General features: G+C 50.1%; 1 protein-coding gene across 1 annotated transcript; it reads right to left on the bottom strand.

Moving 5' to 3' along the window:
* Nucleotides 1-1,171: 1,171 nt before the first annotated feature.
* On the bottom strand, nucleotides 1,172-2,722 carry LOC119375888 (uncharacterized protein K02A2.6-like). The gene has a single exon (XM_037645920.1). It carries the CDS (start codon nucleotides 2,720-2,722, stop codon nucleotides 1,172-1,174), a length of 1,551 nt encoding a protein of 516 aa, XP_037501848.1.
* Nucleotides 2,723-18,941: the final 16,219 nt, after the last annotated feature.

The following is an 18,941-nucleotide window of genomic DNA, read 5'->3' as shown; positions in this document are numbered from 1 at the left end:
AAGCATGGTTCCACGTGTTTTCCTTGCGGCCAACCCTTTAGTATAAACGACTTGACTGTTCGCAATACCTTATCGGCTTCTGTCAATCGGCGAAGCTCGTGTGACGTCACAAGTGTGTCGTCAAGTTGCCGCAATGAGTGCACGTAATCAGGTATTTCTTCGGCGACATCGTCAGGGGTCGTGAGAGGAAGTCTGCTGAGGGCGTCGGCGTTTTGGTTGTCTCCTCCGGGCTTGTATTCTATCCGGTATTGGTAGGCTCCCAAAAGCAAAGACCAGCGCTGGATGCGAGCAGCTGCCATGACAGGTGTAGGGCGGTCTTCGCGGAACAAGCCAACCAGCGGCTTATGATCGGTTACCAGAATGAAAGGCCGCCCCAGCAGGTAATCACGGAACTTGGTTACGCCGAAAACCAATGCCAAGGCCTCGCGCTCGAGCTGCGAATAATTCCGTTCCGCCTGGGTCAGTGTTCGCGAACGGAATCCTACCGGCTTGTCGACGCCGTCAACACGATGGGAAAGAACAGCTCCTATGCCATGCGGAGAGGCGTCACACTCGAGCCGCAACGGCTGGGTTGGGTCAAAGTGCATGAGCATTTTGGCATGTCGGAGGGCTTCCTTAGATTGTTCAAATGCCTGTTGCTGACTTGAAGTCCACTTCCACCGGCAATCCTTCTTCAGGAGGTCGTATAATGGAGCAAGCGTTGTTGCCATGCACGGGAGGAACTAGCTGTAATAAGTGAGCAGACCAATGTAAGAACGTAGTTCACTCACGTTCCTTGGACTTGGTGCTTTCATCACAGCTTCCATGTTCTTCTCCAGTGGATGAAGTCCGTCACTTGTGATTTTGTGTCCCAGATACGATACTCCCGTCTTTCTGAAGGAACATTTATCCTTCCGTATTTTTACACCACATTCACGGAAGCGCTGGAGCACAGCTTTGAGATTGCTTCCGCTGTCTGCTTTCCCTTCTGCCACCAGGACGTCGTCTAAATATGCTTGTACGCCACTTAGCCCACCAAGCAAATTTTCCATAGTGCGCTGAAAGATAGCCGGTGCGGACGACACCCCAAAAGGTAAGCGGTTGAAGCAAAACAAGCCTTTGTGGGTACTGATGGTGGTCAACTTCTTTGACTCGTCATCCAATGGAATCTGGTTGTAGGCGTCCCGTAAGTCTAAGGTGCTATAGACGTCTCCCTTGTGCAGTGCTGCAAAAATGTCATCACTGGAAGCGGATAGTGTTCAGTGACGCATGCTGCATTTACGGGGACCTTGTAGTCGCCGCAGATCCTGACAGATCCGTCTTTCTTCAGCACCGGCACAATTGGCGTAGCCCATTCAGAGTGAGCGACAGGAGAAAGCACGCCAGACTTCACTAGCCTTTCCAGCTCTTCCGTAACCTTGTCTCGCAATGCATACGACAGATGTCTCGCCTTGAAAAATTTTGGAACTGCTTCTCCTTTCACGTAGAGGTGAACAGGCGGAACCTTGAACAGGCCCAGTTCTTGCTCAAAGACGTCTTCATACTCAGACAAAATTGCTTCCAGCTCTTTGTCATCTCGTCTGCTGGCACTGCTCAGGCTTAGAACAGGAGCACCCAGGTTGTTCAGGGCTCGAATAAGGTCGCGACCACATAAACAAGGCCCTGAATGACGAACTACGGTCATGGAGGCAGTCAGTGTCTTGCCCTCGTCGGAAATTGGCAGCGTGAGCTTACCAGCGATAGGCAGCGGTCCCAGGTAGCAGGACAACTTCAAGTCTGTCTTCTTGATTTTGGGCCACTGTTCGCGGTGCCTGTTGTACACGTCCCAGGGTATTACGCATACCGGCGACCCGGTGTCAATTTCCATAATTAGGTCAACGCCTCCGCAGCGAAACTTACGTCGTACAGGACAGATGATTTCGTTGTCCGGCACCGACGCTTGACTTTCGCTGATTGTGAACAGCTGAGCAGTACCCGCCTCGTTTCCTTCGGGGCTTCCGGTTAACGCAAAAGTGCTCTGTCTCCTGGCACTTGCCCTGCACGCTACGGATATATGCCCCTTTTTACCGCACTTGAAGCACTTGGCATTTTTGTACGGGCAAGCTTGATCCGAGTGGGTTTTGTTTCCACACCTTCCGCACTCTTTGCTTTCTTGCTTGCTTGTGCATCGTATTGGCCGCCTGTCAGCCAACCTATGTAGTTCTGGTTCAGTCTTCACGTCGACGTTCTTCATAAGCCTGATGCCTTGACCCGCCGCCTCTGATGCGAGCACCATGCTCTCGGCTTCCTTCAAGGTCAATCTTGAACGACAAAGTAGTGCTTTCTGTAGCTCTGTGCTTCGGATTCCGCATACAATCTTGTCCCGCAGCATTCGGTCCAACATGTCGCCAAAGTTGCACTTGTCGGCAAGTCGACGGAGCTCGACGATAAACTGCTGGGCAGATTCGTCTTCATTTTGGACACGAGTGAATAATCTGAAGCTCTCTGCAATTTCGTTCGGCTGGGGATCATAGAAGCTTTGCAAAATTTCCACCGCTTCCTTGTAGGTGAGCTGGTTCACCTTACGAGGAGCGCACCGCCCACTGAGGACGTCAATGGACCGTGATCCGAGAGCCGAGACAAGAAGCGCTCTCTTCTGTGCGTCTTCCGTGATGTTGTTCCCTTCGAAGTAGGACTCGATGCGAATGACGTACGACGTCCACTTGTCCTTGCCATCGTCAAATGGTGGTACTTGGTACGCCATTGCAGAAGCAGCGAAGCCATTGGTCTTACGTGGGTGGGTTTCTCGTCGCCATTGCTACATCGGGGTCGGAGCGCATAGCATCCAAGAAGTACGCCAGACGAAGGCTGCCAGAACAAGAACCCTCTATTAGAGGCGGCTATCGCTTTTATAGCCACCGTAAAATCATATCATGTATGTACGATCAGCTGCGACTCGGTGCACGCATAAACAAACGCTATCTTTATACAGTAAGCAGCCATGCGCGCGCACGTAAAGCGCAATCTACTTTGCAGCATATACAAATAACGGAACACCTTCCCTGCCCATCTACTCTCCTTCATATTCCTTAGTCTTTCTTCGAACCTTATTATCGGAACATGTAAATAGTATTTTGCTCTGAGCCTCCCTATTGAAAATTTATCCACCATGTGGGATGGTGGATTCCACCATCCACCATTGTGGTGGATTCTGGTGCTGGAAGATGGTGGCACATGGTGTATGGTGGATGCTGGCGTATGATGGATGCTGGGAATAGCGGAGCGTAAAACGGCTCTACAGCGTCGGGACCATCGTGATTAGCTGCTACACATAAATAATTGTATAGAAGGCGATGTAGAAAGCATTAGTACAAAAAAAGAAAAAAAAGCGTATGCAAAAAAAAAACTGCCGCCACCGGGAGTAGAACGTGCGACCTTCGGATCTCGAGGCGAGTACTTTACCACTGCGCCACGCTTTTTTTTTTTCTTTATTACACTACGCCACGCTGACAGTTGCTTTCAGTTCTGCAAAATGACTAGTCAACATACGAATACACCGTTTGGCTTCAGCTTTGTATGTCTCATACTGGACACAGACGCGATCTTCACATCGTACTAAAATTTGCATAGTTATTAAACGCGAACAAACTGCTGCCGGTAACGAATGGCACGTCGATAATGGCAACAGCGCTAACTTTCTTGCAGAATTCCCAACGTAACTCCAAAAAAAGTGTCAAGTGGACCGAGGAGCGGGTATAGTGAACCGAATGTTACACCTAAGTTTAATTGCCGTTTCTCGCTTTTTCCAAAGGGCGACATGTGCAGAGGCTTTATGTCGACTCAAATCTCATTCGATAAATACGCGCGTACAGTTGATTGAGTATTTTGATGCTTTTTTCGCGCAACCTACAGCGCAGCCGTGCCAGCGCACTGACCTGACGCTGTATCATTAGCTACAACTGCAGAACAGCTCGGCCAAACGCAAGTGCAGTGCGCGGGAAAAATATGCCATCATATTGGTTCAGTAAGGCGTTTGAATTGGACATGTCTATGTTTTCGCATACGTGTCAGAGAAGCGCCGGCGAGTGCGACCGGCGGCGGTTGTTGAGCGGAGTCGTTTGCTGGAAGCGCGTCGCATCTATGCTGATCGCTTCTTGTGCGGACACCGTACACAAGAAAAAAATGCTTCATTTAGGTTAGCCGATGCCACACCTGTGCTGTAAAGTCATTCGTACTCATCGAAATCGTGTATCCTGAAACCCAGAAGTGCCGATATAACACGTAGACGGACTCGGTCGGTAAGCTATGCCTAACCTTTGGTGGCAATCATGGTGGTAGAATATGATGGTGGAAGTGATACTTGGTCGGGCTTATCTCGACGCAGGCCGAAGGTAAAAGTTTGTGCATTTTAGCTTCGCACGCATTTTCACTGTTACCTTAAAGTGCCGCTGAGGTAAGTGAGTGTGCAAAAATTGCCAGAGTTGCGTTTCTAGCGTGACGGTATCAAGCGGCGGCTGTTTTCTGGTCTACCCGCTGGAAGGGCTCATTTGCTTCTCGGCAACTGCGCGCCGATGTAACACAGATACTGTCGCTGTTCACACCGACACTTCTAGACTTGTAAACATCACAATGGAGCAGCACATCGCGGATGTAAACCTGATAAGTACGTGCGTAAAATGTAAACATTCACGGCTGCTGTGCTCCACAAATCTTGAGGCGGTTACGCCGCATGAATAAAAAAAAGCGTGCTGAAAAGCTTAATGATCGGCGTTGGCTTCTTTGAACTGTAAACATATTTTTCTACACATTGAACAGCAAAACATTAGAAGTGACAGTGATTTCACATAATGCCACGTGCACTTCCATCATGCCACCGTCATTCAGCTTGTTCACCAAGCCATCCATCGAAACACGTTTTGCTCGCCACCATCAGCCAGCATTTTCCACTTAACACCAAAAAAAGCTCGCCACCACCACCACCATCTGCCACCATTTTTCCACTCTCGCCACCATCAGCCAGCATTTTCCACTTAACACCAAAAAAAGCTCGCCACCACCACCACCATCTGCCACCATTTTTTCCACTCTCGCCATCATCAGCCATTATGACCACCACAGTTTCGACCACATCCGCTATTGTTTCCACCTTGTCCACCAAGAATTCCAGCATCCACCAACCCACGATTTTCAGTAGGGCTCCCTCGCCTCAAAACCTGCCCATCCCATATCGCCCTTTACAGCCTCATTTGTCGTCCTGCCGTGAGCGCCCAACGCGAGGCGTCGCACAGTCCTTTCATTTACATCTATTCCCGATTGCACCTCTGCCCTCATGCACGCCTCTGAGTGCCCAAAAGTAAGCCCCGGGACCATCACACCCTTCCACAGCCCTCGAAGCACCTCGTATCTATTGTATCCCCACAACGCTCTGTGCTTCATTATTGCTGCATTCCTCTTTCCTTTTGCTGCCGAGGCTTTTCCCTGTACCTCCATGTATCTGTCACTCTCATTTACCCATACTCCGAGGTATTTGTATTCGCTTACGCTCGGTGTTGCCTTGCCCTTATTCACTTATTCACACCGCCTGCTCGCAGGGATCATTGAATACCATCAATCCACATTTCGTTACACTAAATCCTAGTCCAAGAGCTTCACCTTTCCTTCCGCATGTATCCGCCAGCCGCTGTATGTCATCTCGACTGTCCGCAAAGAAGACTATAGCGTCTGCATAGAATAAACCTGGAAGGTTCTGCCCAAGCATGACGCCGCCCTTTCTGTGCGACAGATTAAAAAAAAAATGTTGCTACCTTCTAGCGCTTTTTCCATACTCACCATGTACATCATGAATAACTGCGGGGACAACGGATATCCCTGTATCAGCCCCTTGCTAGTATCGACGTTCTCTTTGCTACATATTCCTTCCCATTCTATGGAAGCTGTATTTTCTCAGTATAATTTCCCCAAACGCTGTATACAGTCGTCCCCTATGTCCATTCCTTTCAATATATCTCATAAAGTTTCCTGACGCTACTGTTAGCCGGCAGCGCCACGGGCGGCGAACACTAGCAAATGAGAAAGGGAAACAGTGTGATTCAACCGGAGGGGCTCTTTTAAAAGGCATCGTTTTTATGACGGGGGCGCTGTCCCAATCCACTGAAGCCCAGGCACCGATCGCGGCTATTCTGAAGTTAGGCGCAGCGCACGTCTCTGTGGCCGTAATTGCGGGAGCTACACGTAATTTATGGACGCATTCTGTCACAGCGTAATGACACGCCCAGGCATTATTCATCGCGACAGGCTGTGTGTGAACAGCTTATGCACAAGGCATCTAGCAAGTGCCCGAATATTCTCGTTCTGCGGCTGGGGAACGTTGATCCTGCTCTACCTCAATAAACGGGTTCCGCCGTTCACTCTAAACACAACTAGAAAGGCGTAGCTTAAATACCGTGGTAGGCCGACCACACGACCTCGAACCACCGTTCAGTGTTACACTTTAAGCACCAAGCAAGTGTGCGTGTCTAATTTTGATACAATGAATTAATTTGTCTAAGGGCAGGATATCGAAATAAAAAATGCTGCTATAGTTTCAAGACCGGCACCGCCGTCGTAGTGCATTGGTCGCGACTCCTATGTGCTGTGGTCGCTTTGCTGGGACCGCGTAATGCACTGGTCATCCGAACTCAGCTTTATTTTCCGAGGTCATATAATACTTCATAAGCAGTCGCTTAGCTGTGTTTACTTTATTTTTGCGCCAGCTTGTTGTATGCTTGCGCTCGCTGATTTTCTGTTACTTGTGTTAGATATCTGCAAGCATTTTTCTTTCGCTGTTTGCAGATTTTTATTTCTCATCTTTACATATACTCCATCGTCACTGTTTTGTGATATTTCAAAAAGTCTATGATCATGCATTTCAGTTGACCACTTGCTGATTTTTACTGTTATTTATTTTTATTTTGTTTGGATCAGCACATATAGTTTCGTTTTTTTGTTTACTGATAAACTGCGTCAAATGTTGTGGTCAGGAAACCCGTTTAGCTGCCATTTCAACACCGCTTTTTTTCTCTCCTTACGTATTTTCTACAGTTTCAATTAATTTCCGCTTTTTGTTTGTATAACTGTTATCGCTGCATACGAATATTAGATCATTGCACTTTATTATAACTCTGTGTCAAAAAGAGCGCTCAACAAGCTGAAACTAACGTCACCTGATTTGTTTCGCTAAGTGTTACATGGAACGACGAAGACAATCACGAGGGCAGCTCCTACCTTATGCTACGGAAAAAATAGAGCAACAGCGCAAATTTGTGCAGGGACAGAATGGACATCACGAAATGAATGCTAACTTTCATCAAATGCTAATTGTAGGTTTACAGAACTGTATCCATGCATGCAAGTCTGCAACTTTCAATGTATGCTTTCGTTGCCTGTAAGTGAGCACGTCAGAGTTATCGCCTCATGACTACAAAAAATTAGCCGGAAAAGCACGCATTATTTCAAAAATCCCGGCCACGGCGGCCCCATTTCACGAAGGCCTGTGTACTCAAATTTAGGTGCACGATAAAGAGCACCGCGTCGTCCAAACTTCTAGAGTCCTCCACTACGGACTCCCTCCAAATTATATTGTGATTCACGACACAGGAACATTGTGGAGCACGAAAAACTTTTATCACTGAAAAACACATATGAAAAACCCCAGTATCAAAAAAGGCATGCAAAACATCGATGAAACCCCCTTAATCAACTATGCACAAAAAAATAATAGTCATATTTAAAATTAGTCACAAGTGCGTTGCATTGACGTAGCTGCTGCTTCGGGGTCACATCGTACGGCTCGTCGCGTCAGCGATGTTCGCAGCGTCGCTGGTGTACGTCCGTCAGCTGTACCGCCGATGTAGCTCAGGAACGACGTCGAAGTCCGCTCTCCTTAGCCGCTGTGCCGCTCGTCCACTCTGGTGCGAGGCCTACGGGGCGTAGCCGTAGGAAGCCTGGCGTGTCCTCCCGGGGATGACGCCGTTGTGCCCGAGCTCTGCTCCTGGGGTGCTATGCAGGATGGCCCGAGTTTGGTAAAAGTCGGGATCTTTCTGAGCTCTGGCGACACCCCCTTTTGAACGAGCTAACGCAAGCAAACTGTGTATTGGTATGATATTTTTTTTTCGGATTGTTCATGTTTAGGTACCGTTCAGTATTAATCTTTTTTTTTCCGCTGCATAAATTCGTGATATGGAGTAGCCGAGGCAATATGGACCTCAACCTCTCCACAGCAAAACAGTTAGAACAGAACAGAACAGAACAGTACGAGAAGGTGAAATCCATCCCTCAGCGCGTGCTCCGTTCCATTGGTTACGATGGAACGCGGCGTCACGTCAAGGGCGGTCGAGAAGATTCGGTGGTGTCTTCAAACTTCTTTCATTTGTTTGTTGTTCCACTGAGTGCAGAAGTGCACCCATGCAAGAAAAGTGACACAAAATTCTACTAACTATATTTTTATGTGTTCGCGGGCTGTTCGAATACATATTCAAGCGTTTAATGTCTGCGCTAAGTATCCTTTAGAATAATCAGCACCGTGGCCTCTGAGATTAGTTCCGACCGAGCGCCTTACATGCACCGCGGCTCATAGAGTTTCTTACACTAATACCTAGAGGGGAATCTGGCGCTAGTGTCTACGCGGGATCCTTGAGCGGCGCTTCAACTTCATGAGAATGATGGGAAGTACAGGCTTCGGATTTGCTTCAGATGGATTAGGTTCGTCAGATTCGCGACGCTTGTTTGCCGAATGTAAAACAAAGCGATATGAACTTATTTCCATTTAAAACTTGCTTCATTCTTTTGTACGTAAAACTTATTGCAAAAAGTTTTCGCCTGAAACCTGAACAAATTCCACCACCAGGGTATGCATTACTCTGCAATTGTGTTCCAGATTTGGCATCACAATATAATGAATTCTTTTCTTTACAACATTTAAAACAAACACGCTTGTTTCTCCCTCGAAAGTACGCATTATCTATTTATGGAAATAACAGTACTGTATTGAGTGAGAAAACGTATCGTCTGCTGCGATTCAAGATGCGTCTGTCGAAGTGGCCTGCCTCCAACGCATCTCTCGTTTTCTTGTGAAGTCGAGTCAGAGGAGCGTGGCGGTGCGTCTACTTAGCTTCGCCGCCGTTTTGCAGTCGATTTGAAAGAGTTTTGACAAGTAGCGAGTATCGCAGCTTATCACAAAACGTGAACTCAATGCAATTTCCTGCACTGGCATGGGACGCTACATCTATGCGCAGTGGTGAGTGCACGATGCTTTGATAAAACTGTCAAATATAACCTGTAAAGCTGCAACGGGGCAGCAGACCAAGAAACCTAGCTGTCTTCAGCCTCTTTCAGCAGCAAAGACACTGCTCGAGTGCTTTGCAACGTACCCCACTGCCCACGCCTCGCAAAGAACGAAACTGAAACTGTAGAAAAAGATCCGTAGACAGTTCGCTAGCTAACGCTATCCAATCCGAAGCCAGTACTTCCCATCATTCCCATGGTGGTTGAACGATCGCAGCGCCAGTTTCCTCTCTAGGTTACTGTATGAAAATCTATGCCGCGGCTAGAGCTAATTGCCGAGGCCACGTGTATAATTCCCATGGTCGGCCAGTACATTCTAGCGCGTTGCTCGGCCGGCGCGCGCCCTCTTCGTCCTCTTATTAATCGTCTGCTCGCTCCCCGAGCAGGTGCGCCCGGCTGATTAGCTAATTGGCTAAATACCTAGCTAAGTCAGCACGTGCTATGGCCAAGCTGATTAAGCCATATCATGCTAAGGCCGAACTAATTAAGCCACGTCTTACTAAAAACCATGCTAGTGAAGCCGTGTGAAGCTCACAACAAGCTAAATATAATCATAATAAATAATACGACACTAATCAGGAGGGTGCAATTAAAATAAGGTAATCAAAACCTTACTCACCGAGATCGTGTTAATTAGGATACGGATAATTATGATTACGCTAATTGCCTCTGTACTGCTCAGGACCTTACTAATTAAACCTGAGTAAATTATGTCGCGGTAATTAAAACATTAACAATCAAGACATAACTATTCAATGCCATGTTAGTTAAGACCGACCTAATTTGGTCCATGCTAATTATCACGACGCTCATAAGAGCATGCTAATTCAAACCAAGGTAATTAAGAACTTCCTCACCAAGAACGCGGTAATTAGGATCATGTTAATTAGCATTACGTTAAGTACATTAGTGCTAATTAGGACTTTGGCAATGAAATCTGAATAATTAACGTCGTGTAAATAAAACATTGTGATGAGGTTTATTGGTGTAATGAGGTCGCGACGAAAAGGGACCGTACGCTAACGCAGTGCAAGGCTGGCAAAGGCGGCACAGGCTCTCGCGCAATCAGAGCGCGGGTCGTTTTTCGTCCTCTTTCACCAGCGCATACTCGTTCGTGCATCTGCTCCACTACAATACCCCCGGGGTGAAGCGTAGCCATCCTGGCGACTCAGGGAGTACGTAGAATGAGGGCACATAGTAGGGCTTGAGACGGTCGACGTGTACGGTCTCGCGTCCTCGACAGCGCAAATCTGGCAATTGTGTGAGGGGCTCGACGATGCAGTTCACCAGTGAGGTGGCATGAATGATACGGTAGGCACCATGGCACCGCGCCAGAAGTTTAGAGGAAAGGCCAGGGACGTGGGGGGTACCCAATGAAAAACAAGGGAGTCAGGAGGAAACGTAGGAGCTGGGTGATGAACGTCGTCATGTCGCGTCTTTTGTCGCCCTTGAGCTTCACCTGCGAGGGAACGAGCCAACTGACGGCAGTCTTCGGCGTATGCGACTTCAGAAAATGGAGTGCACTCAGAAGCATCAGGTCGGTGCGGGAGTATGGTGTCCAGTGGGTAGGAAGGTTCGCGGCCGTACAAGAGAAAGAACGGGGAAAAGCCTGTAGTCGCTTGCGTCGCGGTGTTGTAAGCGAACGTAACAAAAAATCACAGCATATCCACGGAGTGAATGATGATGAGTGGGCGAAGCTGCGGAGGTTCATCGTTAAACCGTGAATCTTCCGTGAATTCTGCCCAGTACATCATCACCGACGTGAGATCGGGCGCGTTTATACTAAAGGTTCGATGAGAGTTATGACGACTTGCAGCTCACTTTAATTTTACATGTACGCTGTGAATTTTCATTGTTTAATCACGCACAGGAGAAATCGCACACACGCACTACCTTGGAGGTCAAAATCCAGTGCCTATATATAGGTGGTGGTCAGTGAATGGTTGTGCAGCGCGAGCGGTCGGTTTTTTCAATCAAGACGCTGCCGCGACGCTGCCTCGCGACGCTGCCTGCGTCGGCGCCGCTGCGCCGCGAGGCAAGATAAGGGGGGGGGGACCGTAGGAGAGGAGAAAGAGGGGGAAGCGTAGGAGAGGAGAGGGCGATACATATCACGTACTGTCGTAGCGCATTGTCTTTAGGGAGCCTTCATGTGTGCACACCCCGTCCGTTTCAGATGCGAAGTATCTTAAGGCCGAGCTCAATCCGGTGGTGGTGGTGTGCGGCGTGACCACTCTTACTGCGCATGCGCATAGCCTCTCCACACACCAGCATGCCCAACGAACGCCAACGGAACGCGATCGCGCAAGTGCTCCGGCTCCGCATCGCCTCATGGTCCCCTTTAGCGGGAGATGGTGTATTTTTTTAAGACTGGTTACACACTACTACGGGACCAACGGGTGCCGCTATAAGGAGCTTCGCCCCTAAAAGGTAGTACAGTGTCCCTGTTGTTGTGGTCGGAGGAGGTATACATCCTCAACATGTCGCCGAGTGTGCGGTTGAACCGTTCGGTGAGAGCATTTGTCTGTGGATGGTAGGCGGTGGATTTCCGGTGAATGATGTTGCATTCAGCGAAGAGGGCTTGGATGACCTCCGACAGGAACACGTGACCCCTATCACTGAGAAGTTCCCGCGGAGCACCATGGCGTGGAATGAAGCTGCGAAGAATGAAAAGTGCAATTTAGCAGGCGGTCGCTGCCGAGAGAGCTGCAGTCTCAGCGTAGCGCGTCAGATGATCGACGTCGACAATAATACGTCGGTTTCCAGAGCCACTGTACGGGAGGGGGCCGTAGAGGTCGATACCCACGCGGTCAAATGGGCAAGCCGGGCACGGGAGCGGCTGCAACGTGCCAGTAAGGGGTCGCTGGCGTTCCGCCGTGAGCACTGCTCCTCAGCAAGCGCAAACGCGGTGGGCGGACCCGATCTTCGCCGTGGGCGTCTGTTAATCAAATTGATTCACGTGCGAACTCGGGCAAAAACTCGTTGATTCTGAAAACGCCCCAGTTCAACTCGTGACTTTCATGGTGCCGGTGTGCCTGTGAAATGTTTCATGCAGTGGACGCTACTCAGCAGCTTCCTTGCATATAAAATAATGTGGTCGGCTTGCACTATTTGTGCAAGGCTGGGGCCATCGCAGGAGCTTGTGGTCCCCTAGCTTCTTCCAGCTTATTACGTGGCTCGTCTACTCAGTATGCTTGGTCTGCTTCGGAGTAATGACGGTGTCTGTTCGGTCTCAATATCGGTGCTATTTATTAGCTAGGCCTTAATTAACAATTAGTGAATAGTTATGTCACTTGATAATGTTGCAGTGGAGCAGATGCACGAACGAGTATGCCTGTGAAAGAGGACGAAAAACGACCCGCGTTCTGATTGCGCGAGAGCCTGTGCCGCCTTTGCCAGCCTTGCACTGTGTTAGCGTACGGTCTCTTTTCGTCGCGACCACATTACACCAATAAACCTCATCACATTTGGTGTAGGTGCGGGGTAGGTGCAGTGGTTTGTTACCAGCATTATTGTTGACCCAGACGCAGTTGTGATAAAGGCAAATGAGAGAACGACGCCCTTGCGTTCAGTAAACACTGGAGATGGCGTAAACGCTACCGTGGCGTCAGGTTCAGCAGTACACGAAAGGGTAATAGGGACTGAAGCTTCCGGAGGCAAGGTGGTGTCGGTATCAACGATGAGTTTGCAGGGAAGAGGACGGTCGGGCGATGAAAAAAACGCCAGGTCGGCGCTAAAACCGCAGCACAGTCACAGCGAAAGCTGGAAGAGCGGCATTTCTAGAGCCCGTTCTAAACTCTCTTGGGGCTATAATACAAGTACACTAGAAAGGTACCCACTACGCCATAAATCACAATTTTTGTGAAGTTGGGAAGCACCTACTAAGCGATTATTCGTCATTCTGCGGAGAAGCGAGGCACCAGCTACACGTCTGTAAGGCATTATGTGCACTTTGATGACGCGACGACTGATGACGATGAAGAATTATGGCTCAGCCCTTTGTAATGGGTTGAAAGCTTTAAACGGCCCACCAGTTATGTAATTTGCATTGGCTGATGCCCGGTCGCTATTTCCCTCTCCCGTCATGCTGTATAACATACGTTGATGTGGGCGAGAGACGGGGGGGGGGGGGGGGGCGAAGAACTTTACTGAGACCCCGAGGAAACGAATCATGCGCTTATGGGCTTCCTTGGCAACCAATACAATTGCACTTGCGAGGAACCCACTACGCTATAAATCATTGTAATTTTACTGATACTCCGAGGAAATGAATCATACGCTTATGGGCTTCCTTGGCAACAAATACAAGTGCACTTTCGAGGAACCCACTACGTTCTAAATCACTGTAATTTTACTGAGACCCCGAGGAAATGGATCATGCGCTTATGGGCTTCCTTCGCAACCAATACAAGTGCACTTGCGAGGAACCCACTACGCTATAAATCATTGTAATTTTACTGATACTCCGAGGAAATGAATCATACGCTTATGGGCTTCCTTGGCAACAAATACAAGTGCACTTGCGAGGAACCCACTACGTTCTAAATCACTGTAATTTTACTGAGACCCCGAGGAAATGGATCACGCGCTGATGGGCTTCCTTGGCAACCAATACAAGTGCACTTGCGAGGAACCCACTACGTTCTAAATCACTGTAATTTTACTGAGACCCCGAGGAAATGAATCATGCGCTTATGGGCTTCCTTGGCAACAAATACAAGTGCACTTGCGAGGAACCCACTACGTTCTAAATCACTGTAATTTTACTGAGACCCCGAGGAAATGAATCATGCGCTTATGGGCTTCCTTCGCAACCAATACAAGTGCACTTGGGAGGAACCCACTACGTTCTAAATCACTGTAATTTTACTGAGACCCCGAGGAAATGAATCATGCGCTTATGGGCTTCCTTCGCAACCAATACAAGTGCACTTGCGAGGAACCCACTACGCTATAAATCATTGTAATTTTACTGATACTCCGAGGAAATGAATCATGCGCTTATGGGCTTCCTTGGCAACAAATACAAGTGCACTTGCGAGGAACCCACTGCGTTCTAAATCACTGTAATTTTATTGAGACCCCGAGGAAATGGATCACGCGCTGATGGGCTTCCTTGGCAACCAATACAAGTGCACTTGCGAGGAACCCACTATGCTATAAATCATTGTAATTTTTGAGAAGTAGGGCAGCAGGCACTGTGCCATTTTTCATCATTCTACGGAGAGCCGTGGTACCTGCTAAACGCATGTAAGGCATTATGCGCACTTTGTTGATGCTGTGCCTGATGACGATGAAGAATTATGGCAGAGCCCTTTGTAATGAGTTGGAAGCAGTCAACAACCTACTCGCCGCGCAATTCGCATTGTGTGACGTCTGGTTACAGAATTCGCGTTGTGCGACGCTTGGCGCTTATTTTACTCTTCTACCGCGCTATATTGTATATGCTAATGTGGTTCCTTCTCGACATGAAGCCTCTATAGGACCTTTTTGCAAAGCAGTTTCAAGCACCGGCATGGCTCAGAGGTTGAATACTGGGCTCGCGCGAAGAGGGCCCAGGTTCTAACCTCGTTTCATCCTGGTATTTTTTCTTATTTCGTTTTTTTTTATTTCGAGCGATACTGGTTACGGACACCGGCGGCGGCGGCGGCGGCGGCGGAAAACTACGGCGCCAAAAACAGCCGGCGAAATGATCTCAATACAGCTTTCGCTGTAAAATCACATGTTGGCACAAGGGACACTTCCGCACGTGAACAGTCGATGATAGCTTCATGACGTGAAAGGAAATCCCAACCCAGCATGAGGTCACGAGAGCAAGATGGCAGGACAAAAAATTCGACTATGTACATAATGTCTCGGATGACGACGCGCGCCGTACACACAGTTGAGGGATGGATGCGTTGCGCGCTAGCCGTGGACAGCACCATGCCAGAGAGAGATGTTGTCACTTCCTTGAGTTTCCGACAAAAGTTCGCGTTCATCACAGAAACGGCGGCCCCGGTATCTACAAGCGCTAGTGCGGCGACTCCCCCAACAACGACATCAATAAGATTTTGCGGCGAAAATGGAGGCCTTGAGAACTGCGCAAAAGTGGCAGTTCTTGCCTCCGGAACTGCACTGATTAGTTTCCCTCATTAGAAGGTGGGCGACGACGCATAGGCGATGGCGACCGGCGACGAGGAGAAGGGAAACGAGCACTTTCTGAGCGGCGGTCCGAGTTGGAGTGCCTCTGTTCAGATGCAGATGTGGTGGCATGTTGCGGCGCGTAGGTAGGAGTTCCGAAGGAGGTGTACGCAGGTGTGGGACGGCGGCGGCAGACGCGCGCAATATGGCCAGCGACGCCACACGCGAAACAGATGGTGAGGTTGTCATGAGTGCGCCACGCGTTTGATTGACGGAAGAAGTGTGGTGGGGGCCTATAAACTGGAGACGAGGCGAGATGGGGTAATGCCGATAGGGAGCTCGGAAGCGGTGGGGGCCGCGCGACCACAGCTGCGTAGCTGAGAGGTGGAGATGGAGCAGGCGGTGTGTAGCCGGCACTCGAGAGGGGGGACGGCATGGAAGTGCATGGGTAAGACCCCAGAACTGCAGGGAGGGCCCCACAAATTTCGGTGCGTATGGCCTGCTGCAGTGTCGGAGGCAGGCTTGAGGTGGGCGCGTCGCTATGAGGCAGCAGGGAGAGCTGTCGGGCCACTTCCTCTCTGATAAAGTCCTTGATCTGGTTAGTAAGGGTGCCCTGGCAAACGTTGCCGTTTGCGACTGTGAAGGCCGAGATCGAATCTGGTGGTGGGAGACTTTGCCGGGCAATGGAACGGTGACGGCGCAATTCGTCAAAGCTCTGGCACACGCTTACGAGCACTGCGACAGTGGTCGGGCTTTTCGCCAGCAACATCTGGAATGCGCCATCTTGGATAGCCTTGAGGATGTGTCTGATCTTCTCATCTTCCGGCATAGATGGGTTAACCCGCCTGCACAGGTCTAGCACATCCTCAATGTAACTAGGAAATGTCTCGCCAGGCTGCTGTGCTCGGTGGCGGAGACGCTGCTCAGCGCGAAGCTTGCGGACCTCTGGTCGGTCGAATGCTTCAGTTACGAGGGTCTTGAAGGCTGAACACTTGGCGATGGCGGATTCGCGGTTGGTAAACCAAAGTTTAGCGACGTTAGCCAAGTAAAAGATAACGTAGCCGAGCTTAGAGTCGTCGTCCCACTTGTTGCTAGCGCTTACGCGTTCGTATAAGCAGAGCCAGACTTCGACTTCGTGCTCACCACTTCCGCTGAAGGTGGGCGGGTCTCGGTGACGGGTAGAGCCGGGGCAGGGGGTCGGAACAGCCGGTGGTGCTGGCTGGGCAGTGACAGTGTCAGTCATGTTGTCCGGTGGTCGCTCGGCCAACTTGCGAGAGCGGAGCTCCAGGTCCGGTTGGGGATCTCAGCAACCTCCACCAAATGTGATGAGGTTTATTGGTGTAATGAGGTCGCGAGGAAAGGGGACCGTACGCTAACACAGTGCAAGGCTCGCAAAGGCGGCACAGGCTCTCGCGCAATCAGAATGCGGGTCGTTTTTCGTTCTCTTTCACAGGCGCATACTCGTTCGTGCATCTGCTCCACTACAACATTATCAACTGACATAACTATTAACTGCCTTGTTAATTAAGGCCTAGCTAATAAATAGCACCAATCTTGAGACCGAACTGACACGGTCATTACTCCGAAGCAGACCGAGCATACTCAGTAGACGTGCCACGTAATAAACTGGAAGAAGCTAGGTGACCACAAGCTCCTGCAATGGCCCCAGCCTTGCACAAGTAGTGCAAGCTGACCACATTATTTTATATACAAAGAAGCTTCTGAGTAGCGTACACCGCATGAAACACTTAAAAGGCACACCGGCACCATGAAAGTCACCAGTTGAACTGGGGCGTTTTCAGAATCAACGAGTTTGTGCCCAAGTTCGCAGGTGAATCGATTTGATTGACAGACGCCCACGGCGAAGATTGGATCCGCCCACCGCGTTTGCTCTTGCTGAGGAGCAGTGCTCACGGCGCAACGCCAGCGAGCGGCACGATTTATGTATGAGCTTAATCGCACAGATAGTGCGCACACGCAGGAAGAATTAAAGGTTGTATCATCACGTTGCTACGGTATCTCGCATTCAATTTCACCGCGCTCACGGCGTACCACTCACAGCCACGAAGCAAGCGCCCCTAGTGGGATTTGCGGCGAGAAATATAATTTTTTACTTGTTTGTGGAGACATTGTTTCTACCGATTCGTTATTACACAAAATCTTCAGACGTGTAATGTAAGTGTAGCAGTAACCTGTCCATTTAATTATCTCTAATATTCCAGAGAAGCGAAACGAGCTGCACCAGTGTGCTGCGAGCGCTCCCTTGTTGCCTTCGAGAGTGGAAATTTCCATGCTGCAGGTGGAACGAAAGAACTTTCTGAAAGAGGACAAAGCCCACCAAGACGCCCGTGGGAGGCGCGACGATCAGTTGGCAAAAAGATAGCGCGACAATCACGCTGACGTCACTGTACTGTCAAAATGTTGACTGAGTGGCGGCGCTGCCGCGTTTGTCTGCGGCGTTCCTTTTAAAATCGCCGCGAAAGACGCACATGCGTTCGTGACGCCATGCTCGTTCTTGTAGCCGTTTTTATCAGCGCTGCTATCGCGTGTTCCGCACTGTCTTCCTGTCATGACCGCCGTAATGCGAGCTCGGAGCAAACTCGTGTGCCCGAGAAGCTCAGGCCATCCTGCATAGCACCCGTGGCCGTGCTCCCGCAGCTCACAGGACGTTGCTGCGAAGGCTGGGGTACGTCCTTGCCATTTGCACTGCTATCCGTCTCGGGTCGCACGTCATGCCGCCGCTACCGCTCGCCCACGCTTCCTCTCGTTCCAAGCGTGCTCTGCCCTCTCCCGGCCACGTCGTCTCTCGTGGTTGATTGTCGCTAGGGGTCTTGGAGTGCAGCAGGTCTTCGCTTCGGCTCCGTACCGCGACAGCGAAAATTACCAATCGCTGGTATCTCAAGTGCTGTCAACAACACGAACGCCTTCATAGAGGTGAGCGCTCTCTACTAACCCTTCTTGAGGTTTCGGCGAGCCCCAGGAGGGCCACCAGGCCCAAAAACCAGGCCCCGTCGCGCCACCGCTGTGCTAGGCCTTGCGACGCGTCGCGCCGTAGCCTCCCCACCTCAGGCCAACATGGAGGTTGTTCACGTGCAAGGCACGAATATGGACCCAAGCCATTATGACCCTCGGCACTGGACCCAAGTCCTCAGAGCCCAGGCAAATTTCCGGGAAACACGAAACGCGACCCATGGTACGAACGCCGATCCTTCTGTGCGAAAGACGCCGAGTCAGTCGCGGGAGACTCCGCAGACTGCCACAACTCCCGGGCTACACAGCTCTTCGACGCAGCTGCGCGTTCTCCATGCAACTGCCCAAAATATCAAGCAACCACCGCCCCTTCCACCTGACGGATGTAAAGTGGTATTCCGCTCCCAGGGAGGCGTTGACCTTACGACGCTCCAGCCACGCTACCTCCTCACCGCTCTCATGCAGGCCGCTGCGCTGACCGACCCATCTACGCTGACTCTTCGGATTCATCCCGTCAATAACACTTGCACAGTCTCTGCGGTGAATCAAGAGGACGCGCTAAAGCTTGTGCA

This window comes from Rhipicephalus sanguineus, unplaced genomic scaffold (genome assembly GCF_013339695.2).
Source record: "Rhipicephalus sanguineus isolate Rsan-2018 unplaced genomic scaffold, BIME_Rsan_1.4 Seq10031, whole genome shotgun sequence".
NCBI lineage: Eukaryota > Metazoa > Arthropoda > Arachnida > Ixodida > Ixodidae > Rhipicephalus > Rhipicephalus sanguineus.
Note: the sequence above shows the minus strand (reverse complement) of the source record. Positions and strands in the feature narration are given on the sequence as shown.